The sequence below is a fragment of the Salminus brasiliensis genome, chromosome 17 (assembly GCF_030463535.1).
Source record: "Salminus brasiliensis chromosome 17, fSalBra1.hap2, whole genome shotgun sequence".
In the NCBI taxonomy this organism is placed as follows: Eukaryota; Metazoa; Chordata; class Actinopteri; order Characiformes; family Bryconidae; genus Salminus; species Salminus brasiliensis.
The window spans coordinates 28836917-28852628 of NC_132894.1; the positions used below are offsets into that span (position 1 = coordinate 28836917).

Here is a 15712-nt window from a genome sequence, read left to right on the forward strand (position 1 = left end):
TGTAATTTTTTCCTGCCATATCTCTTATCTCTTAAGCTTGTTTTAATGTTGTATTACAGAGCTTACAGAGCTCTTGGCCAAGACCTGCCGTGTTATTGGCCTGGTCTTGTCACTCCTGGTTATCTCTGTCTGTGTTGTATTCTCGGCCTTATCAGTCACTGTGGGTTGAATTATACATCCTAAAACTCCACTATGGTTTATACACCTCAAAACTCAATTTTTTAGGCTGCTCATGTAAATGAAATGTGGTAGCGTAATAGTGGTAATAGACAAGGCGTCACACAAACATGAATTCAAGATTTATTAATTTTTTCTTACACACAATTTTAGATTTGGATTTTAACATAATGCTTCCACTGTCTGATGACAAATCTACAGTGCAAATCTCCCCTTTCTCTTTCTTGCACACACACTCACATGCTGAAGAGTTGCATTTATCTATTTGTTATACACATGTACAGTACATGAAAATCAATTAAGTTTAGTAATCATAATAGGAGGTGTATAATTTTAGAGAGCGTGTTTTTGATACATGTGAAAGATGTAATATCACAATACCTGAAGACATTTTCATGACACATGATATGCATCACAGTATTTCGTTTTTAAATATATCATTTGTTTTTAAATACTTGGTTATGTGTGTCTTTGCCTTAATGGCAAAGTCAAACCTGTCAGCTAAGATTGATTTCAGCTACAGTTCATGTTTGCCTATTTCAGCATTTCACCTGCTGTTCCATACTGAGAACTGGAGCTGAGGTCTTGTCGTTTTGCTGTTTGGTCATATTTGTTGAACTGGTAACACTCAGATTTTGACCTATGCACCCTACAGTTGTCATCCAGTAATGTGGATAATGTGGAAAGTGATAACGCTGCATTCTGCTTGAACATGAAGCACAGAGTTCATTGAAGAGTGAGGTAAAATGGATAAGAACGGTCTCTAAGGCCAGTTTCACATCTATAGTTAATTTGCTCTGATCCGAATCAGCTTAAGAGTTTGTAAACCTGTAGCGTTTCCCTTTGGTTTGATTTTTTTTTCACACAGGAAAAAATCCAAGCGCACCAACATGCGTCACAACAAACCACACGATAACGCTCTCTCTGCTCATTGGTCAGACCTGTCTGGGACGGGATCAAGTAAATCAATACAGGATGATGGTCCTGTGTTCTGGACTAGTGCATATTTCTGTGCAGTTTAACAGGGAGCAACAGCAGAATATTATCTGGGAAACATACCATGTTAGCACCTGGCCATTTAATTCAAACTTGTAGAGTATACCTGATAAGTGGGTCAAGACAAGACTGAGACCACTTCATCTAATTTTTTTGTCTGCATCCATATGCAATTACGGTATGCACACCTGCCCAAGAGAATCGCACCAAGAGTGAAAACAAACTCGATTTAGATTTAAATGGACTCAAAAATACAGGTGTGACAGTTGTAGAGAATCGCAACCAAGTATTAAATAAGGTTTGCATAAATATGTTTCTGCTCAGGGACAAAACCTGGTCTTGGTCAGTCGGCCTAACCACAGCTAACAAATTAGCCTTCAGTTAAACAAGCAGAAATGAACCATTCCTATATGAAAATAAAGAAGTAGCATGACCCCCAAAAAAACAATAACTACTTGTAGGATATAATCTTGCAAATCATCCATTAATAACTTCAGAAGTACTTTATAGTATCTGATTTCCCAACAATGCCAAGTGATCTAATGATGAATCAAATGAGTGAAATTCAGATGATTCCACAGAAGGCCACATGAAAAAGTACAAAGTAGGGAAGAGACCACATATATAAAGCAGTTAGTATATATAGTGTAAACTAAAAATGTCACTGTCCACATTGTTCAATACAAAATATGCTGCAAAACAAAATAACTATCCAAACATAATGTGGAAATACACTGATATGGCAAAATAGGATATTACTGACTTATTGAGAACTGGTCTGTAGTGCTGTAGGGCATGCATCCCCTGCTCTGCACGTCTGCCTTTGCTTAGAGATAAGCCCTTCGATAAGGCCCCAGTGATTTCAGGGTTGCAAACTGTAAACAGTGTGTGTAAGTTTGTGAGTTCACAGTGACCACCTTGATCCATTTCCATCTAGACCAGATCACATCTTCCACAGCTAGGAGCTCATTCTTTAGGCCCAAGGCTTAATCGCTTTGTGGCATGAAGTAGCCATGCATGTCTATGTGCAGCTCTGCGTTCACGTATACTCGCGCTACTTCTTTGAAGGATTTCCCTTCAAGCACCAGAAGAAAGTCAGACTCCCCAGGGTTGCTGTTGATGACCGACGTTAGGATTATACCTGAGCACAAAGAGCAGACAAATTCAGGTTATTCAAATCTGACCAGGTTAGATTTGACTGGAAACCTGAAGACTAAACATGGACAACAAACTTTCCGCATTCTGAATAGCTCACCATCATCCTCTTCACTTGCACCCGGCCTGGGGATGAACACAGGCTCGGAGGGAAAGCAGTTCTCTGCCGTCCACTCAAGCCGCTGCTTCGTCTCAACGTCAAGCTTTGTGATCTGCTCGAAGATTAGAGCATTCAACACTGTAAAAAGTGCAATTTTGGACTAAAATAACAAAAGCAGCCTTATAGTGCCTCAATCAAAGGCTTCATCCACAATATTAAGTTATACAACATGATTTGATGTGATTTAACACAAATATATGAGCTGTATACACACTAAAGAATTCATTGTTTCTTGTTAAACGAGTTTATAACTGTCTCTACTGTCCAGGGAAGAAGGCTTTCTACTAGATTTTGCAGCATTGCTGGAGCATTGAGCTGTGAGTGATAATAAGGTCTGGATGTTGGGTGATCACCACCCCCAACTCATCTCAAAAGTATCGTTTGGGGCATCATCATTCCAGGGAGCACAGTTCCACTGCGTTCCACAAATATATATATATATATATATATATATATATATATATATATATATATATATATATTGGCCCCTGGTCAAAATTTACTGTGACTAGCTAAAGAAGCATAAGATGACCTGATTTCTAAAAGGCATGAATTAGAAATCCCCCAAACAAGAACAGAAAGACTGTCAGCTGCTACAAAAAGCATTAACCGGCTGTGGGACTAGCCAAAGGGGGTGTTACTAAGTAAAATGAAACAAATATGTTATCTTTAACTTTATGCCTTTTGGAAATAAGGTCATGTTTCACTTGCTTAACCCCACCGTTCATATGCAAATACCTAATGAAAAAATAATTCAATAAATACTTGTGGAAAAAAACCTTAACCAATAACCATAGCTGGATGGGCTTGGTTTTTTAATAACTATGTCTAATAACAGTATTACTATAATAGTGGACACTGTTTTCCAATGCACAAAAGTGTAAGTCCCTGCAGGAACACTCCTAACCCTAGACCTACAGTTGGAAAAGGCTTTTTGGACACAGAGGACACTTTATATTCTTGAAAGTTTAACTTTCAAATTTGGAACGTTACTTAATGCAGTTTCAAAATTATTTTAGTAAAGACTATTTAGGAAAGCATGTTGCTTAACGTAAAGGCTATTTTTCTCACTGATGTAGAGTCGGTCATCTCCGCAACAGTCAGGTAAACATATTTGTACTTCTGTCCATTGTAGTTGTAATTGATTCTGGGAAGTTCCACACCTGGCAATTTCAGAACAGAATCAGACAAGATTACATTGAGACTACTTTATTTGAAGATTTCATAAAATAAGTAGAAAAATGCATTTCCTGAAGGAAAAACAGAATGGTTGCGCAACTAAACGGACACTCTAGGCAGTAGCTAGGCTGTTGCTAAGTGGTTGCTATGATTTTCCAGCAGGCTCCATGGTGTAGATAGCTGGTTGCTATGGTGTTTCTGTGGTATCCTAGGTGGTTGCGATTGTGTTGTAGATGCTGGCTCTGCTGTTGTTAAGTGGTTGCTATAGTATTGCTAGGTGGTTGCCAAGATGTCCCAGCTGGTTGCTATGATGTTGCTAAGTGTTTGCAATGATGTTGCTAGGTGGTCACTATGCTATCCCAAATGGTTGCTACGGTATTGCTAAGTGAACGCTAGATGGGTGTATGGTGTGGCAATGTGATTGCTTTGGGTATTTTATTGGGGGTATATATGCCATAATGTTGCTTAGTGGTTACTAGGTGGTTGCTATGCAGTTGCTGCTAGCTTAATGCTTGTTGTTGTATGTTGATGGTTGGGTGTTTTTGAGGTGTATAGTGGAGTGTGTGATTATTTGGATATCTTTAATAAACAAGTTACCTTCAGTGAGCACCTCCGGCTGGCAGAGTAGCCTCCCCTCCTTTTCTTTCACAGCACTTGCATTTGTGTATTTCAGCTTAACCAGGTCTTCTCCAGTCTCACCCTACAGATAAAACCCAAACATGTTACAGTTTGCGAAATTTAACTCTAGGTTTCTCGTTACGGTAGTAGGAATATGACGAGGCAGAAACGAATTACCTTGTCAGAAAGTGGCAGAACAAATCGTTTGCACTTAGGTTTGCTAAAGGCTTTGCTTGCACTTTGCTTTGCTTCTTCATCTTTTAGCTTGTCCAGGTAAAACATGTCATACAGGCTGTTGTCATCATAGGCAATGACATCAAACACCACATGATCATCCTCCTCAAAAGCATTGATGTGATGGTAAACCACCATTGCACCTGTGAGGTACTTCATGGCGACTTCTTTCTTTGTCTTTCGATCAATGAGGTGAATCAGGGTCTAATATAGGGATAAAAAGGATTGAACACAAAGGTAGAAGACAGTGACTTACAACTTGCTTATACTATAAAACAACAAAAAAAACAAGGTGCCATAAAGAGCTCTTTGGAATGCCCTAGAAGAACCACTCATGGTTCCTTAAAGAGCCTTTTAATTGAGTGATTTTAAGCCAGTTCTTTAGAGGAGCTATACGCTATATATTTATTATGTTGTAATTTCCCCCAGGGGGCTACTTTTGATGTTTGTGTGGGTTTATCTACCAAAAACACTTTTAAAGTTATTCATTTTAACCTTTTCCAACCTCTCTTTATACCTTAGAAACAAACAGGCAAGTTTTCTCACTGTTCCTTTAAGACTGATGTAAATGACCTCTGATCTGATTGTATCTTGCGCCATTCAAAAAGTAGGCCACACTGAAAAACTCCATATACACTCCAGTGGACTAACATTTATGTCGGCAGACATACCGTATGTACAAGGTCTGTTTTTGCTGGTTACTTTCCATATAAGCCTTAAGGAATAAGGATAATTTATGTGATATTGGCCCCTTTAAAGAACCACAAAATTAAAAGGTCCATTGGGCAACCAAACGTGTTTCTATGCCCTCCTCCAAAATACAATTTGTGGCACCTTTATTTTTAACAGTCAGACATAAAGCTTACATCATCCTCATGGTGATATTTCAGGCAGCTGGCCCAGTTGACCCCTCTCAGGTAAGCTGTGGCCATTTTGAGAATGTCCAGCTTTAAGGGCTGCTCAATAAAAATGAAGTAGTTCTCAGTCATGCCGAAGCTGTGGTAATAACTCGGGGTCAGGAGTGAGCGGCAAGGCACTGTGCAGATGGTCTCAACGTTCTTCAAGGCTTGAGACCCTTCAGAGCCACCTAAAGGGTCAGAGTACAGGGAATACTCCAGCAATTGCCTACAGGCTGCAAACAACAGATGAAGGAGTAACTGATTCTGACAATTTCAGTGGAATATCCACTATTTGCTTACCTTTCCCCACTGCAGGAACCTTGAATATCATGTATTTTGTCTTGCCCTTGTCTGCAATTGAGGTTCCCATGTTGTAGCTGCTTCCTTCTTTATCATAATGTGGGTGGGACGTGACAAGGTTCACCGCAAGGAATTTCTGGTAGTCCACCTGAAGATAAAGAACAAATATTCTTAAAGGAATAGTCTAATGTTACCCCTCAAAATATATGCTGCAACTAATACTATTACTACTAATAATAATAATAATAATAAGCTTTATTTGTAGAGTACTTGTCATACATTTAGCAGCTCAAAGACCTTAACGTAGTAAAGTAATATATTTTGGTAAGAATACAAATATATATAAAATAGACTGATGAACAGTTGACAATGAACTTTAATGGGGACATTTTATGACATCTCGATATCAGGAGTGCCTACCAATCCACAAAATGTGAAATAAGACAACCCTGCCTGCTTTTTGTGGGCTGCCTAAGTCAACATGGCATTCAACATGTCATTCAGATTTGACTTAGCTTCTTATGTCACAAGCCATCTCATTAGAGTTAGAGATTGGAGTTATCCCCCAATCTGAATTTGCTTAACCCACTACCTTTGCGAAGGCGCAGTTTTAATGGACAGCCGACAGGCAAAATTGTCAGGTTGTGTTAAAGGGTGCAAGAAAGCAGAGATGTGAACTCAAGGTAAAGTAAATGTTAGCTAGCTAGTGCAACAAGGAATAAGGAAAATAAATGTAGAAGTAAAGTCTAAGAATTTGTGTAGCTGGAAAGAGAAACAGTAAAAAATAGTGAGCGAGAGGTAATCCACAAACCAACCCATAGACCTTTTGCTTTTCCCAGAAACCTGCTGCAATTCGAAGTACTGTGAAAGTTTTGGTTGGTATTATTGCACATAATAATAATAATACTACAGAATCTGTTTTAGAACGATGGGGGCAAAAGCTGGTGTTTTACATGATTGCATATTGTAGGAAAAAAATTCTACCAAGAGGAACTGGTTTACCTTGTCCTGTGTCTCCAGGGTTACAGGGTCAATTTTGCGAATATAGTTGGTTTCAGATGTGGCATAATAATCGTTTCCATATTTTATGATGTTGCCAGCACAGTTGTCTGTAAAGTCTGGAACGGTGTGGTTGAGAAAGGTGATCACCCTGCAATCGAAAAGGCCATGGCTGTGTTAGCATTCTGTGAGAAGTGCCTGACCATTTTGAACATCAGCCATGCCACTTACTTGGAAAATATGTTTTTAGATGGATCTGGATAGGCCATTGTCCCCATCTCTGACACTACTATCCTGTTGGCTTGCATGTTGCTGTTGTAAGTATCACCTCGGAGATATCTGCTTCTATAGGTGACTTCTCCTGGAAATGAAAAAAATCTCATTTGAAAACAAATGATGTGCTTAACAGCAAGCTAACGCAGAACAAAGAATATATGGCATCTTCCTGTCAGCGTAGCCCATTGAAAACTAGACTTATTACGCAGTTATTAGTCTAGTAACTTATTATTTAGTAACTACTATAAAACTGATGTGTAATTAAGGATGTTATGAGCATTAGGAACTGAAGTGTGTAGAGCCCACATATAGGCTCCTACTGTTTAAGCAGTTACATTTACATTAGTGGTACTTGGCTAATGACCTTTTTCAGAGCATGGTGTCCTTGCCTGGCAAAGGAATATAACCGTAGTCTGCCGAAGGCTTAACTCCCAAGTGGGATTAAAGACTAGTTAGGAACTACATTTATCTTTCAGTCTCTGTTCCAGATGCTATGTGTCGTCCAGGACTAGGCTTAATCATAATGGGGTTACTAAGACCTGTAGTGAGCTTTTAGATGACAATAATAAAAGCTAAACCCTTAGTCTGTCATGGAAAGTAAGTGGAAAGATACTTACCGTGCTTGATTGTGAAGCTATGCATGAGAGCCATTCCGTCAAACCAGTGGTTGTAAGAAGTTTCTCCAACTGAGAAGAGGCCTGGGCCATTTCGGATAAGAGTCCCCTGCAGCCAGTCGGGAATGGAGCCTGGAGACAAATCAGAGGCTTAATTCAAATTACTTAGTTACTGCACTTTTAAAAGTATATGTACTTTATTTATTTATTTTTGTCAATTCATATTTTTTAACTTTAGGTAGGATGTCCTTTACTGAAATATATATATATATATATATATATATATATATATATATATATATATATAAAATAATAAAAAACAAATTATATATATATATATATATATATATATATATATATATATATATATATATATATATATATATATATATAGGAATAATAAAAATATGACACAAAAAAATTCAGCAAAACTGTGTTTATTGGGATATGTTGGCTGGCAAAGGATCCACCCATCAGATTCTTCGTTACCATGAAAAAGAAGGACACATTTTCTCAGCCGCAAACGAGGAGCCTTTAAAATGGGACAGCCTAGTCGCGCTGCTGTGACACAATCCTCCAAAGGATGCAGCCCCTTAACTGGGATACACTAACTAACAGTGAGCACACGCGCCCGGAGTGGTGGGCAGTTCATTACTACAAAAGTAGCTAAAAAAGGTTAGATTAGCATTTTATTTGCTTTTTGTTCTTTTCGTGCTGTTTTATTTATGCATTGTTTTAAATATATCATTTTTATCATTATATCGTTTTTATTTTTTATTTCAATTTAATTTTAGTGCCCTTTTATTTTGAAGCTACGTTTGCAGTGTACTGCATTGCCTACCCTGTTTTACAGTTTTATTTAATTATGTTGTATTGATGTTTTCTTTCATTTTTACCTGTATTTTAATGTATGAAAGGAGCTGTAGTATAAAAATCCTTATTTTTCAGTCCGCTCTGAGGAAAGCTTGCCAGTGCAGAAGTCAACCGTGTAGCTTTACAGTACAGTGTAGAGAGTTATGGGTGTCTTCCTCTTACCTGTCACCTCTGTGTTTATAGGCTCTGGGTGTTCACTCCTGTTTTTTCCATAATCGTAGCCCATTTCTATTCGTGTTTACTAGACGTCCGGTCTCCCTCTCAGTGAAAAACGCGTCCGGTGGGCAGTGGACGTTGATTTCTGGTTATATGGGTTCAGCGTTTGCTCCGCCTCTAGACTGCAACTGTCTTTTTCCCACCCGTATTCCGGCGTCTCCCCGCTGTTGCGCAACAATGCCCTGGCAGATTTGATTTGCTAGCAGCAAACATCTCGCTTCCTATTGGTGGACTGCTGTTGAGTGTGAACTTTCGGCCAATCGTAGCGCAGGAGGCAGGGCGTCGCGGAAAGCGGGTGGGAAAACAACACGAGTGGTTTAGCATAGCTCGCTGTGTTTATCTCCATAATGTTGCCTTATCTCAGGCCCAGCTTAACGTGGCTGTTGTAGTCAGAGCTGACTCACAGATTTTCTTGCATTTTAACGTATGTCAGTGTTAAGATACTGTATTGCCATGGTTTATTTCATTAATCTAGGTCAATTGCCTAGAAGACAACTTCTCGTTATGTACGTCTGATCTCAGTGCAGAGCACACATCAGACAAGAGACTGGAAGCAATACAAGTAGAACTGTTGAGTAGAGGCTGGACAGGTCTTCATATTTCTGTTATCAGCCTTCCATCATCAGTCATTTATGTCTGCTCTTCTGGTTCTCTGGGTCATATTGCCCTTCTTTACATATTGTAATTTGATTAAATGATGATACACCTCCACCTTCCCTGCCTGGGCTGCAGATAAGGGCTCTGAATAGATAGCTGGCAAATGCTCCTAATGTTGAGTCATGCTGCGTCTTTGTGCTGAGATGTATTTACACCCCTTTTGTAATCTTTATGGAGTCACTCTGTATGTTGGTGGACAGGTAGTTGGATAATTTACACAATAGTAAGATAAAAGCTTTAAAGTGAAATGACACACATTTGCAAATAATAGTAGGGAGGTCAATTACATTATAAGCCCGAAGATTGTGGACTTGTTCATCCAATGCTTCTTCCCTAATTAAGAAGAGTGATAAAAGGAGTTTATAGATATTTTATATACATTCATACATTCAATACATGATTTTTTGTTCGATAGGGCATTTTATCACACCAGCTTGGTTTGCGTTTTATGTTGTTTACTTGCTTACATTACTCAATTTCATGGAATGAATTCATCTGCCAGTTACTTTGACCCTGTCGGATAGAAGATCGTTCCACCATCTCTGCCATTGTCACATATAACCAAGCATAAAGTTCTTCATGACCCTTATCATCAGAAGTACAGTGCCAGAAACATCTGGGAATTTCAGAAAACATCATTATTTCAATTGGCAGAGCCTGTCCTGAGGCATTTGCTGTTTTTAAGGGTTCTTGGAATAGCTTGTACACCAGGGATATTCCGCTGGGACTTTCAGCAACAATTAGTCATAGATAGCATGAATAATGTAGCCCCCATTTCTTCAACAAAAGCAGGGATACAGTTCACACAAAGGTTTCTATGAGCTTACTCTGGAAAACCCATGTTTTGTGTTGCTCTTTCAGCCTTTAAATGTGTTGTGAGGATACAACTGAAGTGACTATAGCAGCTGTCCATTGATTACCATCCTACACGTAGCATGAATATGGGCAGCAAAGTCGAGTAGAACTGCATGCAGTAGAACAAAATGCCTAGTTCTTTGTCCAGTATGGTATCACAAGAAAAGATCTTAATAAGAGATTAGATCAATGACGGATGATTTGTGTTTTATAGGTTTTTATTGCCATTCGTTTATTACAGGAATTTTAGGTCACAATGCCACCATATAATGTCGGCAAAAACAACGTACCTTTCTTCTTAACCCCTTAACACTCCAAGGTTTATTACACACTAATGCATATTACTCAGTAACTACAGATACTTCTGCACAAGCTGGTGGGGCTGTTCTTTGGTAATAGAAGTTGGTAATAACCCTTTGGCCCACTGACAGGCCATTGGCTGGAGAAGACAGATAGAGGTGCTGGTTAACCAACCAGCACCTCTATCTGTCTTCTCCAAACTTAACATCAATTTCAAACTGTTACTTTTCAGATTGCTATTTGTACAGAGTGCACATGACCAAGAAAATAAAGCATAGTGCCACAGAAGAGACTTGTCAGCCCGACATGTCAAGGTCTGTTGCCCACGTATCATCGCAGTGGTGATTTAGGGATTATAGGACAGGGTTGTCCTAGAAACTGCCACGGTTGGGCCCTAGTGCAAGGTCCTTAACCCTCTCTGCTTCCTGGGCACCACAGCAATGTCTGCCTGGCGCTCCAGGCACGTGTGCTCACTGTCACTGTGTGTTTGTGCTTATTACTGTGTATGTGTATGCTCACTGCATGGATGTGTTAAAGGCATTTGTGTCTAACACAAATGGTAAATAAGGCTGTCTCAGATTGGGCCTCCGATCAGGAACTGTCTAACACAGAATCAGACCCAACAACTGACATGTGCACAGATCGTAATCATAACTTTTTATTCTGTAGTATGTCTTATGTCTTATTAAAGGCCTTTGTTGTTGCAGTATTAAATACATGCCTTACAAATACATTTACAAATACCCTAACAAAACATAATGCTATCCTTACAAAACACTTTCCTTCAATGCAAACAATAAATATAAAATTAAAATCCACCTGTATGATAATGCAAATTTCTGATGGCTCCACATAAACTATTATAATAGTATGTAAGCAGCAAGTCATCAGGGATGCAGTTTTAGGTTAAAGATGAATCTTTGATGTCTCTTTGAATCTTGTGAATGACATCCTATGTTTGATTTGAAGCATACATGTTACCCTGTGTGCAGTTTTACAGTGAGCCTTTCAACAATGCTGCAGCCTCAGCTTTCTGTTCTAGACTGATGTGGTCTTTCACTGTTGTAGCCAATCCACCTCAAGGTTCAACATGTTGAGCATTTCATTCAAAGTTGTGAGCAATTACAATTTTAGGTAACCTTCTCTAGTGCCTTATATGGCCTGCTAAAACATGAGTTTGAGGTCATGAGTGGGCAACCATATCCAATCTATAGGACTGAGTATGTGTGTGTCCACACAATGGTAAACCTCCTTCTTTGTATTCCTCTTCGGCATCACCCATAGGGAATTTTACCTTGGAAACCTACATTTTTATGGTAACAAGAGTGATTGATAGCCCAGCATGATTTGGAAAGGGGTCATAACTGAGGAGGACTGGCATATAGAGTTCTGGACATACTCAGCCTATGGCAGGAATGGGCCCATTCCTGAAGGTGGGCATGACAGTAGGTTTGTAAGAATCCTCCCAGCTCCTGATTCAGCTACTCCACTTGTCTGTTAGACTGGGGATAAAAGTTCCCAGGTTAGGCTTACAGTAATACCTAGACACTTAATAAACGGTTTCCACAACACTGACAGAAACTGAGAGCCATGATTAGACTCAATGTTCTAGGGAATTCTCAAAAAGAAGTGGAATACTCAGATAAAAAGGGCGCCTGAAATGAACTAGGAAGTTTAGGGAAGGGAACAAGTTTAGAGGCTTTGGCCATGAGGATGGTGGTGGAACCTCTGGGAGGGTCAGGGGTCTTTATAGGACAGTAACTGCCATTATCTTGCCAGCAGTTGCTGTTTTGTGATTTTTCCTGGTGGGACTTGAGGGTGGTGGAAGCATGTCCAGATGCTTAGGGTTGCCTTTCATGGTTGCATGAACATGAGTGGGTAAGGCAGTAGTGTTAAACTTGCATATAAACCTCTAATAAAAGTTGGTGAACCCTTGTAAGTGCTTCCTTCACAGTTCATGGCAAATTCCCTCTGCACTGAATAAGATGGTTCTATGATGAGGCGTCTTTGCTATCATTAATGAATGACAGAGATAGACAGACCAAATAGCATACCTAAATACTCAAAGTGCCCCCTGGTGGTAGAAAATGATGTTTTCCATTTGTCCTCTCTAATACAGACCAAGTTGTATGCACTACGGAGATTGTGTCTATTAAAATTCTGAGCCCCTCAGTGTTTTGCTGCAAAGGGCAAAAGAGGAAGGGATGGTGGTATTTAATAGTTATTTCATTTAGGTCTTTAATCATCATTGTTGTTAAGAAGGACCCAGCTGAAGGTGTCTTTGACATACTCCTCTGTAGCTTGTGTTTTACCAGCAGAAAGGACATAAAGGTTGGCTTTTGGGGCATGGCACCATAGATTAGCTGAATAGCACAATCAGCAGAATAATGTGCTACGAATTGTGTAGCCCTGTCTTTGATAAATACCCTTTTGAGGTTTTTGAGGAGTGGGGGCTTTCCACTAGAACTAGTCGAAGCAGTGTAGAACTTTAACAGATGCCTCTGCAGACAGAGGACCAAGCTATAATTTCATTGTCATTTCAGGAGATTGGGGAATTGCCCAATTTTAACAATAGGAATCTTTAAATGTTTTTGTAAATGCTTGTGTGAGTTTTTAGCAGGTACATGCCTTCTTGGTAAATAGGTCCTACAGTCAGTAATAAGGGCTGCATATCATAAGTGACTCTTCTGCTTACATCTGGTTGGTTGTAAATGGCTCTTGGGTTGATGGGATGTGGACAGTTACTTGGTAAGTTTGCTAGGGCAGCTATCAATGAGACCTTTCCTGCAGTCTATGCTGTGACATAGAGCAGGTAAGTGAGTGATTCCCATCAGTTTGGGCTCAGGAGCTGAATGTTCTTAGCAGGAACACTGGAAAGCTTAGGATGACTGTGCGCTTGAATATTATCTAACCTAATAGCCACATTCATAAGCTTGTCCAAAAAGACTATTATCTCTGCAGGCTAGCTTGGTTTGGATTTCCCCTCATAAGCCTTTATGGAATAATGGAATCAGGGCTGAGTCATTCAACACACTAGCTACTGCAATGTTACATTTAAAGTTCTGTGGCTAAGTCAAAAGTCTTTTACCCCCTTCATGCCCTCTACAGGGTGGTCAAATACTGCTTTAAATAGAAATAAATCAATCATTTGTCACAATCTACTTCCCTTCCTTCTACCACACAGCAGTAGCCCATTCTAGAGCCTCGCAAATGAGAAGCGACATGGTCGGAAATGAAATGGTGAGCAAAACAGAGAAACAGCAGAAACCATTTGCACTTGGTAGCAGTCCCATCTAATGTCTCAGGTATAGCCTAAGTCAGGAAGTGAACGGCATGCTGCTCATCCAGAAACTGCCCCTGTTTGGCAACTGCTGTAGCCACTTCTCTTGGTTGGCCAGAATCTGAAGTTCCTGGGTGATTTCCTCTGCTGTATCCGTAAGTGGCAAAGTTTCTGGAACGACTAAAAGACTGAAAGCACCTTCAAGACAGTTTATTAAACAGAAGACAGTCTAAGTAAAAAAAATGGCAAACAGTGCAATACTCTGCAGAGCTCTTAGTCCAATCAACAGGAAAACAGGTCAAAATACAGACAAATACCAAACAGAGAAAATAAAAAAACAGCTTGGATTCTAGTAGATAATCAGAGACTGTGTGAAGACAGACTGAAAGTAAGAGACTTAAGTAGTAAATAGATAAAAAATCGGATGAGAAGGGTGAGAAAAGCATAATTCATCATAGAATTTCATTCATTTGACAACTTGTTAACTTAAAAAAACATTTTTTCACCCTAAATCTCACTTTTTAGAATCATATCATTTATTGTTATTGTTATTATTATTGTTGTTGAGTTGTTAAGTATTTGTTTGTCAAGGCTAGATTTACAACACACAGTTATTCAGAGGAGCAACCCTTTTATAGCCCATTTATGAACCTTGTGACCTTATTTTTATGACATTGTTTTCAGACATACATGTCAGTTATTGTTTACTGTATTCAATTCGAAATAAACTCTTGCAAATGTTCAGACCATAAATAAAAGGAGCTATGTTCTGTGAGTCCTATAAAAGCTTTCTTGTCCACTTAAAAATGATCTGTGTTTAAATTAATGCATGAAGGGCTGTACAATTACATGGCTCTTATCCAATTTTAGATGCCCAGAGAAGGCATAAGCAGGGTTATAAATAGTAAACCTTGCTCTTAGACTTTGCTCAGCATACTGCTTTACACTACAGCCTTAATTCATTGATAGTAAACAGGGAAATGATTGGCCGATTGGCCTCCTTTGAGTGGACTGTGATGATAATTTGATTGATTAATTTTAACCTGGACCAAAAACATGATAGTGCCTTATATGATGTCAGTAACCATGATAGTAGAAGCTTCGATTCCAGAACAATGACCCTTGAAATGCTGCACTATCAAACAGTGGACATAAATACAGCTCAGAGATCAGTAACACTCAGCATCCCCCTCTCAGTTGCAGGAGATGGGGATCTGAGATGGGGATCATTGTGCTCCTCCGTTCATACAGGTGAGTACGGACTGCTGCAGTTGAAGACGATGATCCAGGTAGTTCAGTTTAGATTCAGGTGCAATATTTGAAGTCAACCGGACAAACTGCTATATTTCTATGTGCATCTCTTTGGCTATATTAAGCTCAGTTCTTCGCAGCAGATCTTCCAACAACATGCAATGACTGTCAATTACAGTCATTAAAGGCTTGAAAGCTTCAAAAGGACTGAAGGTTCAAATTGGATTTCTTGATGTGGGATTTATTTTGACCAGCCCGATTTATCATTCAGGACTTATCATTCAAGAAATGCTGGTTCTTGACTTCAGATTGTGTTTACAGACAAACAAAAGCACTACTTTAGCATATTTTTACTTATTTAATACCCAGGTGCATGGCCTTGTAATGGGACGCTTTGATCCGCTGCACTGCCTAAGATCACCAAGCGTCATGCAAGCATTCGTAAGTAAGGTTCCCTGGAATCGGGAAATCTGCTTCCTCTTCACACACATACACTTGCATCATGTAATTTATTCTGTTTTGAGCTAGAAGGGATTCTTATGTGGGGTATTCTCTTATTCTTGCAATTCTCGCACATTCTGTTGTATACAACAGTACAAGTACTGTACAAGTCAGTAATGTTAATGCATCTTGCGCAATTGTTGTTGTGATTCAATATATTCAACAATAAGAG

General features: G+C 39.3%; 1 protein-coding gene across 2 annotated transcripts; it reads right to left on the reverse strand.

The window, feature by feature from the left end:
- Positions 1–288: 288 nt before the first annotated feature.
- On the reverse strand, positions 289–8755 carry bco1 (beta-carotene oxygenase 1). Of its 2 annotated transcripts, none has more exons than XM_072660113.1 (11): positions 8643–8755; positions 7611–7739; positions 6949–7078; positions 6721–6868; positions 5719–5866; positions 5386–5606; positions 4463–4723; positions 4265–4367; positions 3560–3651; positions 2429–2540; positions 289–2314 (listed from the first exon to the last, which is right to left on the reverse strand). In XM_072660113.1, the coding sequence occupies exons 1-11, from the start codon at positions 8704–8706 to the stop codon at positions 2160–2162; spliced, it is 1563 nt and encodes a 520-aa protein (XP_072516214.1). In that variant the 5' UTR covers positions 8707–8755; the 3' UTR covers positions 289–2159. The 2 variants fall into 2 exon arrangements, with proteins under 2 accessions (XP_072516214.1, XP_072516213.1); XM_072660112.1 differs by having other exon boundaries at positions 7611–7757.
- Positions 8756–15712: the final 6957 nt, after the last annotated feature.